This window comes from Babylonia areolata, chromosome 19 (assembly GCF_041734735.1).
Source record: "Babylonia areolata isolate BAREFJ2019XMU chromosome 19, ASM4173473v1, whole genome shotgun sequence".
NCBI lineage: Eukaryota > Metazoa > Mollusca > Gastropoda > Neogastropoda > Buccinidae > Babylonia > Babylonia areolata.
The window spans coordinates 3,897,141-3,914,548 of NC_134894.1; the positions used below are offsets into that span (position 1 = coordinate 3,897,141).

The 17,408-nt window shown below is 42.5% G+C and overlaps 1 protein-coding gene across 1 annotated transcript; it reads left to right on the forward strand.

Annotated features, from left to right (window-relative positions):
• Nucleotides 1–4,496: 4,496 nt before the first annotated feature.
• Nucleotides 4,497–14,784, forward strand: LOC143293390 (max dimerization protein 1-like). Its single transcript, XM_076604207.1, has 6 exons — nt 4,497–4,680; nt 4,796–4,883; nt 5,871–5,900; nt 7,905–8,019; nt 8,596–8,803; nt 9,711–14,784. The coding sequence occupies exons 1-6, from the start codon at nt 4,599–4,601 to the stop codon at nt 9,854–9,856; spliced, it is 669 nt and encodes a 222-aa protein (XP_076460322.1). The 5' UTR covers nt 4,497–4,598; the 3' UTR covers nt 9,857–14,784.
• Nucleotides 14,785–17,408: the final 2,624 nt, after the last annotated feature.

Below are 17,408 nucleotides of genomic sequence, written 5' to 3' on the forward strand. Positions count from 1 at the left end.
ACGGTGTGTGTGTCATTGTGTCTGCGTGACAGTGTGTGGGTACGGTGTGTGTGTGTGTGTGTGTGTGTGTGTGTGTGTGTGTGTTCGTTTGACTGAATCCATAGTGCACTGGCGCTCACGATATAACAAGCCGGCCTTCATTATAGGCTTCTATAGTTATTGGTGCCGCAACGCGCGCGCGCGCGCGTGTGTGTGTGTGTGTTGAAGGTTTAAGGGGGTGGTGGGTGGAAGATGAGGTGCTGTCGAGGTATGGACAGAAGCGGGGAGGAATGAGGGGCAGCCCTTGTGTGGAGGGCTAGGAATCATACGTCTGTGGTGGACATGAAGCACTGCCTAGAAACTGGTGGGTGGGTGGTTTGGGGTTCGGTGTGTGTGTGTGTGTGTGTGTGTGTGTGTGTGTGTGTGTTGTCACGCTAGATATCAATCAGTGCTACGAAAGTTATGTCCGAATGAACTAACGTCTTTGCAATCACTGATGATCACAAAGACACACACTCACAAACGCACCCTCAGACTCACACGACCCCCTCCCCCACCCCTCCCCCGCCCACACCCGCGCCCCTCACGCAATGACAAACGCACGCGAGCCACAGTTCTTCCTTGCACAGCTAGCACTACAGGCAGCTCACGGCTCGATCCAGTCGGGTTTCGCTATTTTCTCTCCAGTCTAGAGGCTCTCATTTTGCCCTGTCCATGACGTCAACTGTGCAGGATCAGTTATCGATAAAAGAAACTCTGGCACTGCGAGCAAATTGGTCGACGAGATCAGGCAGGCAGGTAGGCAGGAACCCCCCGCAACCCCCCAACACACCCACACACAGACATATGTGTTATTGTACACACACACACACACACACACATTTACATAGATGAGTATTTCTTAAATACCATTTTTCTGTAGACTGAAATTGAGAATGCTAATAACGGTCCTTTGCAAAAGCTCGCTCTTTTCATACCTTTTTTTCCATAGACTGTGTGAAAGCGAGAACGCAAAGGATTATTGCACAGATTGCTATCGAATCCTGTCCTTTTATGTATCCACACATGGCGACACCAGTGTATGATATGTATATACTTAATATTGTATAAGCTGCTGACAAAGGTGTTTTATTTGCCGAGAGGGAGAGGGAAGCGGGGGAGAAGGGGCGGTGCGCGCGCTAGCGGTGTGTGTGTGAATGTGTGTGTGTGTGTGTGTGTGTGCATGAAAGCTTGTCTGATAATACATGTGAAGCCTTTGAGGCATGTGCATTCCCCCCCCCCCCACCCCCTCAATATCCTAGCTACCATTTGCAAATAAAACAGACACACGCACACACATTTACGCATGCACCCGCCAATTCAGTGAGACACGCGAACACGCGCATTATTATTCAAACATCGACACACATACACACACACATTAACACGTTCCCCATAAGCCACACTCGTACACACACACACACACACACACACACACACACACACACACCACTTTATTGTCGTCACTCAGTGAAGGTTTCGTGTTTGTGTTCATGCAACTGACAAACTGGAACGAGGGCATGCGATGAACGCACAAGCTGGTGTGTCAGTTTCCTCTCGACACGTCAGTCATTTCCCTGCCTGTGAGACCAACCGGCCGACCTGACTGACAAGTTAAAGGGCGGGCTGCTTCAAACTGGAAACGTCAGCAATGGGAATTACCAAAGCACACAGTCAAACCATGTGATCTGTTGAAACTTGGCATGCTGACGTTAGTTGGAAGGTATATGTAGGTGGTCAGGTCATGTGGGGAAAGACTGACACGACACGACAAATAATATCTAAAAGGAAAGACTTACGACGGCGCTATTGTTAGCTAGGTTTTCCAGAAGAGGCTTTTACGGTGTGTGTGTGTGTGTAATCGGTTGGTGTGTTTAATCGGTGAGCGAGTTTTAGTAAATCATTTGTTGGGCCTTTGTTGACACGGTTGAATGACATTGTAGAGATCGAAGCTGCTGTTCCAAGGGTGGGGATGAGAGGGGAAGGGAATCAGTGGAGAGGGGGGTGGGGGGCAAATAGAAGGGGCAGGATCGAGTGAGGGGCTATGTCCGTTTCTGTCTACTGGCTGGTATCGTAAGTTGAAAGCGTTGTCAGGTGGAAAAACAAAAACATGGGATTAATGAGGTGATTGCTTGAGGCCCGGGGTGTGTGTGTGTGTGTGTGTGTGTGTGTGTGTGTGTAAGAGAGAGAGAGAGAGAGAGTGAGCGCGTGTGTACAACGTAAAGTTTCATCAAAAGTCCAGACAGAGTGAGACAGACAGAAAGACAGACAGGCAGATACACTGATAACTTGATGGTCTGTCAGCATTTTTGTGTTCACATTTTCGAGCTTCATCCACCACACGCCCTTCCTTGTCCAAGACAACCTGTTATCGGGCGAGTCAGTCACTCGATCCAACGATGACTTCAGCAACGGAAACGGATGCACGCACTAGTCACTCGATCGAGGTTATTTCTAAACATTTTATCTTTGTGCACTGCAACATGATCAAGCAGTGATCATGCACTTACGTGGAGGCTGAACTCAAGTCTGCCGTTGTTAAAACACACATACATGAACTAAGTAGACCTATACCGGCGCATTACGTACACGCGGTGGCCAATACTATAATTATAGTTGAACCTTTTACATTGCTAGTAGGCCCAGTGGTGTGTGTATGTGGGCTACCAGTACTGAATCAAACTTTAATTGTAGTGAACCAAGTTATCTTGCAGAACTAATTACTGGATTGGATTTATGCTGTCAAATCTAGTTGATTATATTATTAAAGTGTATTCAGTACACTGGAAATAAGTTAATAGGCCTATTCCGGGAGTGAAGCGCCCGGTTTCCAAACTGCAGAGTGACTGAGCGCTGCACAGCTGTTCCTCAGTACTCGGGGACACGCAAGTATGTGTGTGTGTGTGTGTGAATATGGGTGTGTGTGTGTGTGTGTGTGTGCGTGCGTGCGACCTTACATGAGTGTACATAGTTATGTATTTACATGTGTGGCAGTGATCGCCGGCGCACATGTGTACGTATATGTGGAACATTCCACTGTAAGTGTAACTGGATGTTGACAAACGATGGAAAAGTCTTCTTCACTGTCTGAAAAGTGTTGATTGTGAATAATTATGATTATCATCATTATTGTCAAATGGGCCAACTACTTTGGTCGTTCAACTTTCACCATTTCCTCCGTCGCTGTTGAATGTCAGATTTTTGGGGATGGGGGGAAGAGGGGGGGATAGCTATCGCACATTATATATCATGGCAGTTATTCGAAATCGACAGCCTACACGTGTCAAACCACCCCACTGATGCTAGTGACGAGACTTATGATTCAAATATTTTTTTCAACACTCCTAACCTCGCGACTTGTGATTCAAATTTTGTTTCCCCAACACTCCTAACCTCTCCACCTTCTCCCACCCTACCCGATCTATGTACAACACGGATCTCCGGTCATCGAAACTGGAAACGACGACACCTCTGGAAATACACCCTGACGTCAGCATTTTCACACGATTAATTCCCCACAAATATCAGGCGACCCCAGCCCCCCTCCCTACCACCACAACATAAGAACCACCTCCTTCCTTTGACGCCAAATGTTCAACAATAAAACAACTGACTTTGTATGGCGAACGAACAACAAAACTGTTCACGGGTGTAACAGCTCTGACAATCACAATGAAATCGTTGGTGGAACCACCATGACTGTCACTCATGCGCCTTGGTCACCGGGTCCGCTGTGGCGAACAGAAATCGCCTTGGCACATTTTTGGCTTACGTGAGCGAAAGCATAGCCACATAGATACGGTCGACCAAAATAGACACACCGCTCTTTTGCGTCAGCCTGCTCCCTCCCTTTGCCACAGGCCTAATATATGAATGTCGGTGACGGCAGCCATTGAAAAACTGCATAATCAGCATCAAAACGTCTTCGTGAAATACACAAGGATATTTTTTTCTCTCCTGACGTTACCTAAACATCCACACATGGTAGGCGAGACGCATATGGGTTCTTTCCGATCGTTGTCCGCGCGAGGTCACATACTACTGATCCCGACAGCATCTTAAAGGTCAACCAGGCCAGTTCGGTTTTCTCATTGTTTACATCCGTACGCGGTCACATAGCATTTTCTTTCGTAGAGAGTAAGCTGCCCTCTGAACTCACTCTGAATATCTAAATAATAAAGACAGGTTGTTTCAGTTTGTCATGTTTTTGTTAGACCCAGTGCATTTTATGACTTAAAACTGAGACAGAAATGTACAAAAATACAACACAGAGTTGCCTCGCTCGCCGTGCCGCTCAAAATGTCAGCGAAAGCAGACGGCACGAGTGATTCAAGGGAAGCAATATGCAAATCCGTGGGTCAGGGCAATGGGAGCTTGTCTGAGACTGGCTCATTCATTGGCTGAGGAGCGTCGCCACCGTCGTAATGAGCTGTGCGCACAGCCAATCGGAGCAAGCCTCACTCTTTGTAAACAAACTTCGCCCGTGTGTTTGCATTCTTGGCCTCAACGTGAACGGGTCAGGTTAGATCGAGAGGAGCTGCGGTTTGACTTGCATCAGGAAAAAATCAGTCCAAATTTTTATGACTTTGCATCTTGATTGGAAAATGCAGAACATTGCTCAGCTTTTGCAAGCGGCTGAATTCCTCGAAAGGCGAGAAAGAGGTGAATATGCAGCGTTTTTCATCGTTAGCTTCAGCATTCTTTGCCACGTCGATCTTCGACATGTTGCGAGGCCGTTGTTGTGGTTCAACATCTTTGCTTTTTGTTTTTATTTCAGAAGCAGAACATGGCTACGCATCAACGTTACCTATGCCGGATGAATTAACAAAGAAGAAGCCGAGAGGGAAAAAATCTCAGGGAAATAGGTAAGTTGAAAATCGGACTGTTTTCGCATAAGATAGACCTCGCTGCGAAAGCGCTGAGGTCAGCTTGTCAGCTGACTTTGTTGCGACAGACATTTTGGCTATTTCTAAGTATTTTAAATTGCGATCTGGTCTCTGTGTTGTTACCTTTACACAGATTTTAACACAATATTGGTAATCCGAATGTTTCTGCCATTTACTGAAGTTGATTCTTGTGTGTTTGGAAAAATTTTTGTCGTCTGGATCAGCTGACAACGTGCAGCCGCCATTTTTGTTGATAACTGCTCTGAAGCAGACGAGAACGAAAAGCTGCCACGCTTTGAAGGTTAACAATCTGAAATCGGAATCGAATGTAAGGAATCGCTATTACACATTTTGCGTTTGTGTTGGAAGGGTGAATTCTATGCAGAATAAGTACATCTTTGTCTATAATATGATTTATCATGCAGCTGTGCTCTGAGTCATGACCTAGATCTTCAAAGGCTGAGGCCGACAAACCTGCTCTACTGTTTACATTTTTTCGAAACACTATACTTATTCATACTTTGTTACTGCTGTGAAAAAATATACGGAATCGATAGTGGCTTGTTGTGCCTGCTATTGCGTAGCAAGATCTGCTTGGTGACAGTGAACGGGGTTCGCATAGAAGGGAAGGAAAACGGCGGACCGTTATTTCAGGCGCGGGCGGAAAAAAGATTTGAGTCGTTTGCTCGTTGCTACGTCACCGAGAACGTAAAGCTGCTCACCCCGCCCTCTCTTTACTTCGGTGCACTGCTTTAGGGGATGGAAGGCGCGTGGGCAGGGAGGGGGAGGTAGTTCAGGGCTGTGAAAGGGTCTTTGTGACTGAATATCCAAAGATTTAAAAAAAAAAAAAAAAAAAAAAAATTATCTTTGGTTGTTGTCTCAGAAAAGCAAGTTAGTAAATTATTTTTTTTTTATGTTGACATGCTCACATTCATGAAATGAACAGCATATTTTTGTTTGTTTCAGATCGACACATAACGAACTGGAGAAAAATAGGTAAGTTGGATTTTTTGTTTTTGTTTCTGTTTCGTTTGTTTACCCAGCATGTCGTGGTTCTTGAGAAGGGATTGATACTGTGATTTGGTTTGTCGAAAGCATTGTGGTGAACGGACAAAACGCCTTTATTTTTGCGAAACACTCGCCTATTGATGGATGGCATGGAAACGGCGGTGTTGATGCAGCGAGCGCTGAGAGCTCCAGTGTGAGGCGGGCAAGGCAAGGCCAAGCCTTCCTGGCATGCTCGCTCGGCGTAGTTGGGCGGTCAGCTGAGGTCCCGTTCCCAACGAGAAGTATACCCACCAACACGGCACACAATCATAAATTTGGAACTCCGCCATCAAGGCTGGCTTGCACAGCTCAAGCCTCGCGTACGGATCGCAATGTTCTTGAGAAAGCTTGCCTTTTGACTTGCACAGTTAGTTTGATGGGCGTAATTTTCCGTTTATGTACTATTACGTGAGAGAGGAGGATGGGGTTTTGGTTTGTCTTTTTGAAAGAAAAGTACTTTAAGGGGGTTCTCTTCCAGGCAGTAAATGCTGGCTCAAGGGAAAAAAGAAAAGAAAAAAAAGAAGAAAAAAAAAGAAGCTCCACTTGCTACAGGCTTTTCCAGTACGGTTTTGATGTTGAGTAAAAGTATGAATGCCAATACAAGTTCGATCTGTATAGTGTACCGGCGTTCGGTTTGACAAGATAATTAAAATTTAAACCAAAACAATAGGAAATCAGCATGTATGTCCATGCCACATAAAGTTGACGTATACTGTAATGGTGGGGTGGGTTTTTCAGGCTGACACGCTTTTCTATATGCGTGTGTGTGCTTTTTTTGTATGAATTATTCTCTTGTGTACAGTTTGCTTTCCATTCAGTATTCTGATTGATGAACACTTTTCTTTCATTCTGTATTATCGTTAAATAACTATTCATTTAAAAGCAAAACTATAACGAATTCTGGTATTAACGTTATTGTTCATGGGTGGCGTTTGCACGTCAGCGCAAGGCTGGGGAGAGTGTGGAGAGTGTTTTATCTTTGCGCCTCGACTCCACTGTGCTGGGCGGGTTGATCAATAGCTGACATTCCTCGGGGTCATGTGACTGTGCCTGGTGAGTCCTTGACCTTGCGTGACTGTAAATAAAGCGAGAAGCAGCTGAGTAGAACCCAGCGTTGTGTTTTTCTTTTCTTCCTTTCCTGCTTTCTTTCAAAGGGGGGTTGGGTTTGCGTTTGATTTGCTGTTGAGTCTCCTCCGACTGTAAACAATGAATGAGTAGCTTGCGTCCTCAGCGCGGGAGGGTTTAAAAACTCTCCAGATGGCAACATTGTGACTCAGGGTCTCTGCAACAGTGCAAGGGCGGGTCAAACTTTGTTCGTTTCCTCACTTTGGGGCTTTTTCTCTCTTTTTTTTTTCTTTTGGCGGGGGAGGGGGGTGGAGCCTGCATGTGTGCCTGTGCATGCTTTCAAACTCAAATGTCTCTCCAGCGTCGGTGACTTGAAATTAAACAATGGGCTTTTGTTTATAAATGTTTAACCAACAGCGTGGAGTTTTGTGTTAGCCCACAGGCAGTCATCATAGCCAACATTTTTTTATGATTATGAACGTCTTTTATTTTTATGATAGACAACTATCCAGACCCCACTCACCATTCATCCTCCATGCCCCCCTTTCCTTTAGTAATATTTGTATTTTCAGGTTTGGATGATAAAGTAGTGACATTTGTCGTTACCAACTTGGTTCTTGAAAACAAATCATAAAGTACTCCTCTGTATGCATGGTTTAGGAAAATAGAAAAAAAAAAGTTTCTAGATATCCCTTTTGCAATATGCACCCTGATGTGGCAGTTATTCCGGCCATATTGTTTTGGAAGAGTTAGCGAACAGCTGTTCATGCACATGTTTGATTCCTAACTGAATGTTAAAGTTTGAAGACTTGTCTTGTGCAGGGGCAGACAGATAATGTATTACAGATCCTGACCTGTCACTGATTGGGGACTTTTTGACATTTTCAGGAGAGCACATCTCAGACATTGCCTTGAGAAGTTAAAAGACCTTGTTCCTCTGGGGTCGGACGCTTCAAGACACACCACTTTAGGCTTATTAACCAAAGCACGGTCCTTTATCAAGGTGAGTTTTCCATGTTTGTACTGCATATACTGTTGTTGCTGTCCTGTGTAGAATACTTTTCAGATATTCTTAGAATTACATTTCAGTGGTAGCATTTGCTTGAAGAATAGTCTGTTTCAATTTTCAGTATGCTTCCAGTAGATATATTAAATACAAGAAAACAAGACCAGTGTGTGGGGCATGTAAAATTCATTTAAGCTTATAATTCCATGTGAATGCCACAATTCTATGGTGGATATGCTAATAATCTTTTTTTCTTGCCCCAATTCCTCTCCTCTCTTCCATTAATAAGCACATCTGTCAAACTCTTCTAAAAGGTTTGAAGGAAACATTTGAACTTGGTAGTTTGTGTCTTTTCCAACATTCTTTCTAGGGTATCCCTTACCATGACACTTATTCTCTTCTATGTCCCAATCTTTCCCACTTCAAGGGAAAGACATGTGTCAGTTTCCTGTGAAAGGTTTGTTGAAAACATTTTAACTTGGTGGGAGGACATATCTTTTTCCATTGTTCTTGAATCTGTTTTATCTGTAGGGTGTGTCTAACCCTTAACATGTTCGTTTCATTTTACCACAGAACCTTGAAGACAAGGACCGGAAAAGTTCCAGTCAAATTGAGTACCTGAAGCGGGAGCACCGGCACCTGCAGCGCAAGCTGGAACAAATGTCGGCCGGTTCCTATCGGGTCCGGCAGGAGCGCAGCATCAGCGAATGTTCAACGTCCACCAATGCTTCTAGTTCTTCCTTGGGCTCGTCAGTCAGCTCCCGCTGCTCAGAGGAGTCTGGTGAGTGTTTGATAGTGCTGGAGTTTCTTGATCATCTCTCGCATTATTTCCGCTGTTTTTCAAAGGACAATAGTGTTGGTTGGCGTAGGTTTACTTTATGTGCGTGAATTTCTTTTCCAGGTGTTTTTAGTTTGTTGGATTGTTTTGGATTTGTTTCTTCATGTTCTGTTGAACTAAATTTCCTCCATGTTTGGTGATGCACATACTTGCCATGTCAAACTGATGGAGGAGACCAGCAGGCTGACTGCCCGGAACCGCGTGTCAGACTCCATGTTTGGTGATACATAACTTACCAATGTCAAACTGATGCAAACTAGGCCTGTCAGTAGGCCCAGTTTGCACCAGTTTGACATAGTATAATACAAACTCCTCCTTTTCATTCCAAGATACGGCCTTCTGTGGTCTACTGGACTAGAACCAGTAAAAAGATAATAGTTTGTTGTTTGCTGGCATGTCATGAACTTTGACATAGTTGTTGACATATGCTTATCATCCATTTCAGTGCTGTTCACTGATGGGGTGCATTATGTTTATGTGTGTTTGTCTTTTTCTGAGCGTTATGTTTTGCCTGTGGGAGACCTCAGAGTGGACTGCGCAAATGTTTTGTAATGCTTTTGTTCTGGTCCTTAGGGTTAGCTCCATACTGTGAAAGTTATTGTTGGAGGCAGTATGATAGAGCTGTACACTGATGAGCTTCCCAGTTTTCTGTCTTTCCTGTCATCAATGAGATTGTCCATGTTTTTGATGTGTAGTTGTTGGTATCATGTATTCCAGTGGCTCCATGAACAAGTTCATTTTCTGAACAGCAGTTGATGAACAGTTAAAGAGAAAAAACAACTTTTTTTGTGTTAGCAGTACTGTAACATGTGTTGCATTTTTTTTTTTTTTTTTTTTTTTGTCTGTCTAGATGAGATTGACATCATGGGTGGCTGCAACAGCGACAGCGATGACATCAGCAGTGTGGAGAGTCTGGGGAGCGAAGGATATGGCAGCGGCAACTCTTGCAACTTTAGTTACTCTATGGACGATTCCCCCTACTCTGAGGATCTCTGATACGCGGTTGGAGGAGGAGGACAGCAACATCTTACCTACCTATACAGCCTACCAGCCCCCCCCTTCAGAGCTTCTTCTTCACCGTTTGTGTAATTCCTGACCCTTCCTCACCCCTAAAACCCCCACCCCTCCCTCCCTTTTTTCAATGGTGCAGCCTGCCAGGCTTAGCGGTGTGGTGGCCAGCTTCTTACTCATGACAGATCTGTTTCGAGTCAGCGTACTACTTACAACTAATCTTCCCTTCTGACAACAAGACTGTGAAAGAAAAACTTCTAGGGCATGATATTGGGCGACTGAAAAAAACAACAGAAAATGAAGGAAAAAATAAGACAGCTGCTACAGACATAGCATTGGCATTAAAAAAAAAAGAAAAAAAAAAAAAACAATAAAAGAAACTAAATAGCAAGTGGATATGGAACAAGAGAATGCGTTTGAAATGTTAGACTGTAACATGTCTTATTTCTCTCCTCCTCCAAGTAGACTGGATTGAAGAAGATGTGATTAGGAGATTGAGTAATGTCCCAGTGTCATAAAAAAAAAACTAAGCCAGCAAGCAGATTGCCGCCGTGTCATTGCCAGATGGGCTTCCAAGACCGGCTCAAATCTGTGTTCATTCTCTCTCTCCTTCTGAGTCCCTCTCTCTCTCCTCTCTCTCTTTCTCTCTCTTGCTGTACTTTCACAGTCCAACCATATACTTGTCTCTTTTCTTTCCCAATTGTTTTCCCCACCCTTACTCCCTTCTGAGTCTTTGATTTTGAAAACTGTAACGTTATCAGCAGTTTGTCACTGTAGTCTGGCTGTGCATTTCCTGGGCCAACGTTGCCTCCACTCCGATCCTCTGTGGATCGATGGCAGCAAACGGGATGGCAGTCGGAAACCCAGGAACTCTTTCTAACTATATATATGCCCAACTTTTTCCCTTAGCAGTTTAAACCTGTCCATTTTTATTGTGTTTAGAACTTGTAATGAGTACGTTTGGGGGGAAAATGTTAAAAGCTGCTTGTGATGAACGAATGGGACATATAATAATAATAATTGAAAAAAAATGTCTAGGGATTCACCATGCATGATGACAGTTTCAAATTGATGTTGAATTTGCTAGCTGTTAATAGAAGTGTTGTACATGTACACTTCAGAGGAGGGTTGTTATCACAGATCTATCAAGTCATATCCTTAAAAGAAATTCTTGATAACACTTGAATTGCTTTTTTCTTTTTTCTTTTTTTTTTTTTTTTGTCCCTCTCTATCTTCACTGATTTGATCCAACAAGAGGATAGCTAGAGAAAGGTTGATCAGTAGTCAGTAGTTTACAAAATCCATATTACTATCATTGTCACACCATCTCTTCTCACTCACTTTCACTGTTTTATCATATGATATAGTTTGTGTGCACATGTATGATTTTTCTTGTACCTAACTAGCCCAGTGTGTGTGCAAATGATCTTTTCCCTTTACTTCTTCATTACTGTGTAATGCTTCTGTGGAGGTAACATAAAAAAGGATGCTAGGAACACGGTTAACTCTTCCCGTACTGGCAAAATAATGAAGCCAGAATTGTTGTGATACCTTATGGAGAGTATTTGGTGCTTGTGCTTGGAACAATTGCAGTGGCTAGAGTTAAATTGTACAGGATAGGGTTTATTGCATTGATGATGCTAATGTAATGTGTAACACCAAGGGGAGGAAAATGTTTGAGTGGTGATGAAAAAACAAAGCGAGACTCGTACATCACGTGGTGCTTTCGTCTTGATGGACTTTGATAGAAAGTGAGAGGCACCCCTAAAACACCGGGGCCTATGGAGCACATGGTAAAGTGAGAGTCGTCCCCCCCCCCCCCACCCCTCCAAAACATCATTGGAGCACAGGACTACGACTACATCTCTGCAGAAGCCCCAGCCATATTCTTCTGTTCTATGGACTCAGAGCTTTGCTTGAATTGCAGTTTTTGTGCCAGTGCATGTCAAGGGAGCTAACTGCAGATCTACAAACTGAGTGATGTGACTGGAATCCATGAACAGAGAAGCAAGTGTTGAGAAGAAAAAAAGAACTTACAAAAAAGCTGTATTCTTTTTTGATTGTGGAATGACAACTGACGAGTACATTTTGTGTACAGCAGTGAGATCGTGTAAACAACAGGTATGGTACATGTGCTGGTTTTTTTTTTTTTGTTGTTGGTTTTTTTTTTCACCCTCTCTCTCTTACCTTTTCTTCTTGTGATTTTGGCTAAGATTTTTTAATGTTGGAGATTCACTTTTTTTTTCTTTTTTTTTGGTGTGTGTTGTTAAGTGTGCATGAGAACGGGGCACTTGTATTCCATAAATTTTCCATCTACGCAGTTGTTTTTTAAACCAGGTTTTGATCTGACACAATGCATCATCTTGTCGGGCTTGATTTTTTTCACTACGTCTGGAAAGCAGTGTGTGTAGAGCAAGTTTTGTCACCTGTTAACTGTGCATCACTCGATAACGTAACTCCCCCCGGTGTGTGCTACTCATGAGTAGCAGATGTTCAGGTATCCACGTACCATATACGTACTTTTGTTGTGAGCGTTTGTATGGGCATAAGAGGAACATCTGACAAAAGAAAATATTTGTTGACATTAAGCAGAACAAATGGTTAATTCCTTGAAGCACTGCAGTGTGCAGAAAGACCAAATAATTCTCTGAAAGCTTTTACTATCTAGAGTTCCAGTTACGGTGTGCTTGGTATTATTTTTGTTAAAAGTAACAGTTGGAACAAGACAAAAGGATCTACCTCAGCAGTTTTGGCTTGGAATGTTAGTCACATGGCAATATTGATTCGGAAAGGATAATCAGATAAACATCACAGCATGAAGCAAAGAAAACATCAGTGGAATGCTGTGGTGTTCATCTCTGGAAAGCTTATAACATGACCAAAGTTAGTGGAGTGTACAAAAATTTCTGGATTGATTCAAAGAAAAGAAAAACAAAAGCTCCATATGTTTTTTTTTGTGTTATTTAATCATGAATTCAGATGTGAGATCTGAAAGAATACTTGCCCAGCCTTTCTGCTCAAAAACCCTTGAAGACCGACCCCGGTGTGGAAGTAAGCTTTTGCCAACATCACGATCATCCATTGCAATATCATTTCCAACAGCTTGCTTTCTTCCTTGCCATTATCATGCGTGAGCTCAAATCTTGTTGACACGCATGAAAAGACCCCATAATGAAGATATACCTTGACACACTTAACAATGCCTGCAAGAAAATCCATTGCACTCAGTTGATCAGCATTCATGATGTCACTCAGGACTGGAGTAGTATGGTTAAGAATTAATGATCATGCAGCTTCAATCATCATCTGCTTTTTGTCTGGTGTTGCTGTTCTCTAGTGTTGGATGTTGTGTCTTTTGTTCAGTGCTTTTCTGTGACTCTTAGTACCTACCATTTGTGGCACATTGGGTCTTTTGAATCTGGAGAGAAACTTATCAACAAGCTTGACATTGGGCTAGGGCAGTGGACCAACTGAAAATGTAACTTGACTGAATGGGCAAAGGTCTGGAAGCATTATGAGTGAAAAATTGACATCTTTAATACTTTTAAAAGTTCAGGAATCCAGTTGAACTGAAAAGTGCACTCAAGTGCAGTAGAGGAAAGCTAAACTGTTGCTGTATAATAATTTGAGATTTTTAAAAGGAGAAAGGGAAGTATATGTGAGTATGCTTGAATAGTTTGCGCAAGTGTCCAACGTCCATCACATTGTTATAAATCCTGCCTGGCATGCGGAGATAGAACTAGATTCTTAACCATTTTCATTGTGCAATCAATTGTTTGTTATATTTATGAATATATGTTTTACATGTCATTATTCATTGTATTTTGCCTTCATTTGCTATTGTTGTGCACAGTTCCATAGTTTTCTGTGTGATGCCTTTTCTTGTGTTCATTTTTCTGTCTTCTGTTGTCACATGTTGGCAAAAAGGTCTCCTTCAAACTGTTTAAATATTGGGTTTTGTTGAGTTATGTAACAAAACATCATTAGAGAGGGATGGCATTATAGCAGAGGGCCATTAGAGAGGGTTTCTTTAATTATTAGAATGGTAAGAAAACTGGGACAGCTGTACAAGAATACAGCAGGATGTTTGTACAAAAAGAACAGGGTAAAGTTTATGTTATGTTGTTTTGGTATCAGTTCTTCAAATTCAGCAGAACATACAGATGTTGATCTATGAATATATATACAGAGTACTTCTTTCTTGCATATCCTTGTTTTCTAAAATTGTTTTTTGCAAAACCAAAAAGTTGATTCAGAAAGAAAGAACAGGGCTGTGATTCTGCCCATTTCCTTTGATGACGATATAGAACCATTACATTCAAAACCAAACCAAACACAGGATGTAATCACAAAAAAAAGTATAAGTCATTGTTAGCAGCCTGTTGACAAATTTTTGTTGTTGATTTTGTTGACAAATTCAGTGTTGAGTTGAACATTTAGTTTTGTGTAATGGGGAGAGGGGTGTAGGTGGGCTGAAGCAGTGGGCCCAATTAGGAGAGACATCTGTTGTTTGGAAGATAACATTGGAGCAATATTATATTTTATTTGCAATTTGAGTAAGAACCATGTTCATTAAAATGACGGTATTAGATGGGGAACAATTTTATTTTCATATCGTTACACTAATAGTATACTTATCTCAGCATTTTATTATAATGTCATGATGTTACAGCTGTTTAGATTCAAGTGCATTGCCCCCCCCCCCCCCCTTCCCCGACCCCCTGAGCCCCCCTTCACACCCTTCTCCCTTCCAACAAGGGCATGGTGACGCTCGGGTCGATAGAGGAAAGGAGCAACTTGCCAGGGAAAGAGCGAGGGGGAGAAAGGAAACTGAAAAAGAAGAAAAGATGGCCACCGCATTCCACTGTTGTTGTGCAGTGTGTGTTGACCTTGTTTACAAACACTGATTCAACGGTTGGAGGGGAGGAGAACAAGGGGGTGGGAGGGTGAGGGGTTGCAGAATATGCACAAACAGGAAGATGATGTGGGCGGGACTGAGTCAGTGGTTGGAATAGGGGGGGGGGGGGGATTGTGTGTGTGTGTGTGATTTAGGGGGTCAGGGGGGCGGGCGTAGTTGCAGGCTTTTGAGTTGTGTGGAAGGGGGAGGGGGGACTCCCACTTACACACAAAGACGTTCTGAATTTTAAGAAGTGGATTCGCAAGGTTAGACAGCTAGCATTTATTTCAAATCTCTCCGTTTTGTTTCTCTCACCGCATTGTTTAGTTGCTGTGTTATGTGGCAGATACTTTTGCTCAATAACCTATTTCCTAAACAATGCTTGTGTTTGAATAAATAGACAAAATTTCAGTGCTTGGTATGAGAGGGATGGGGAGAGGAGGATAGCAGCTTGAGCGAATATTGTTTCCGTATTTATACTAACTTAAGATACGACACAGTTGAGTTTAAAGGTTGTATACATGTAGTTGGATGGGTGATTGAGGCCCGTTGATCAGCCCATTACATTACGCAGCGGTATTATTATTTCTATCAAGCTTAGTATATACAGATTTCTTTTACCACTAACCAGTGTCCTTGAAAGCACTGTTGTACACAGCCTTTTTTTTTTTTTTATATATATATATTTTTTTTTACCTCGAGGGCGGTTTGAGCTGGCTCGCTAGTAGTACTTGTACTACAACCGCGATACTATCGGGTCCACTGGTTCCGAGGGGAAGAAAATAGTCTTGTTTTCCTTTATCCTCAACCTTACCCTCATTTCCATTCTCACTCATAAACCCCGCCCCCCCTACCCTCACCCCCCAACAGCCGAATGTGACAAGTGAAGCAGTGTTATTGGAGTTGGCAGGTCACCGCTTCGTCCTGGCAATGGGACAGGGGGAAGGGGTGGGGTGGGTGATTCATGCCCACGCTTTCAGAACATTGCATGCAGCCAGCCCAGTAAGCTATAGTAGTTGTGTAAAGAACGAATTTGCAGCTACCACTTCGTTGGGTTGTACATACATTATATATGTATACATGTATGGAACGGAACGTAGCAGCCCCGTCGTGCAAGTGGTTGTTATGATACGTTTTCCGTACGTGGCAGATATGTGTCAGGTCGGTTGGTCCGCTTTTGTGAGAGAGAGAGCAGGTTGGGTTGGCAGTGTGTAGCTGGGACTGGTTGCGTTGGCTTTCTTCGCTACAGGAGACAGCTGTGTATTGCAAGCAAGCAAGCAAGCTTGCAGGCTGGCTGGCTTGCCTTGAGTAGAGCGCGCGCGCGCAACTTGAATCGCTGCCAAGCAGCGCGAGAGCAGAGGCTTTGACGTTCGTTGGTTGCATGCATGCTGGCGAGCAGAATTCTTGATGATGATGCATGGCTGCTCACATGTTGAAATGGTGTGACTTGGCAGAGACCTCGTGTTTGCCACGTGTGCGTGTGTCAGTATGTGCGTGTACGTGTGTGTATGTGTGTGTGTGAATGTGGACACAGGCTGTTGTGCTGTTAAAAAAAAAGAAAGAGAAAGAATGAAAGAAAGAAATACGCCTTGCTTGTTTACATAACTCCTTATACTAGTATACTAAGAACATACGCATTTGACTTGGACACATGTATGTAAAGAAAAAAGTCCGAGCAGGAACAATTGTGATAAAAATCATTCAGTGTTTCTTTGGTGTGCGTTTGTGTTTCATTTGTTTTGCTGCTCTCATTGTTTTATTTATGGTTATTGTATTTGTGTGAAGGATAAAAAAAAAAAAAAAAAAATTGTTTATTCTTTTGTTCATTGTCAGCAGGTTTCTGTATTTTCATTTTGTTCCAGTTTTTTCTCTCCATCATCTGGTGCATTATTGTTTGTTGATCTTGCCCCATTGAGTCTTGTTTGGCTCTTTGTGAAACGTACTTAAAAAAAAAAGAAAGCACAACATCCTATTACAGTTGGTGGGGGCTGCGTTCATGATTTAATTATCAATGATTTATGTATAATCCTTCTCTGTCTGTCCAGTCTTTTTTTCTTTTTTTTTTCTCCGCACAAGTGCAAGTCAATCAGAGGTTTGGTTTGGATGTAAATGACTTAGTTAAGTAGTATTCTGATACATGTAACACATTGTTTAACCATCAAGCTTTAGATTGGGCTGAATAAAGAGTAGTGTGGGGTTGTAAATTATTAGATTCTTTTCTTTTCCACAGTAATAGATGAAAGAGGAGCAAAGTGCTAATCCGCATTGCATCTTTATATATATATATATATATATATATATATATATATGCATATTCAGATCTGTTATTGAATGCTTTAGACTTCTGTGCTTTAGTAGTAGTATGTGTGCGGGTACACATCCCCCTATTTGAATTTTGATTTCCCCAAACATATATATATATATATATATATATTATATTGGAACCCTAGGGATGTCCCTTTGGGCAGATAATTAAGGGGAGAATCCTAATATTATGATAAGGGCTGCTTTGCTGCACAAATTAAAACTTAAATTGGTCTACATATTCCTTCCCTCAGTGAAGATATTATATTTCAGTATTAATTGTGCAGAGCAGTGGCGACGGCAGCATATCTGGACATAAATAAACCAACAAGATAA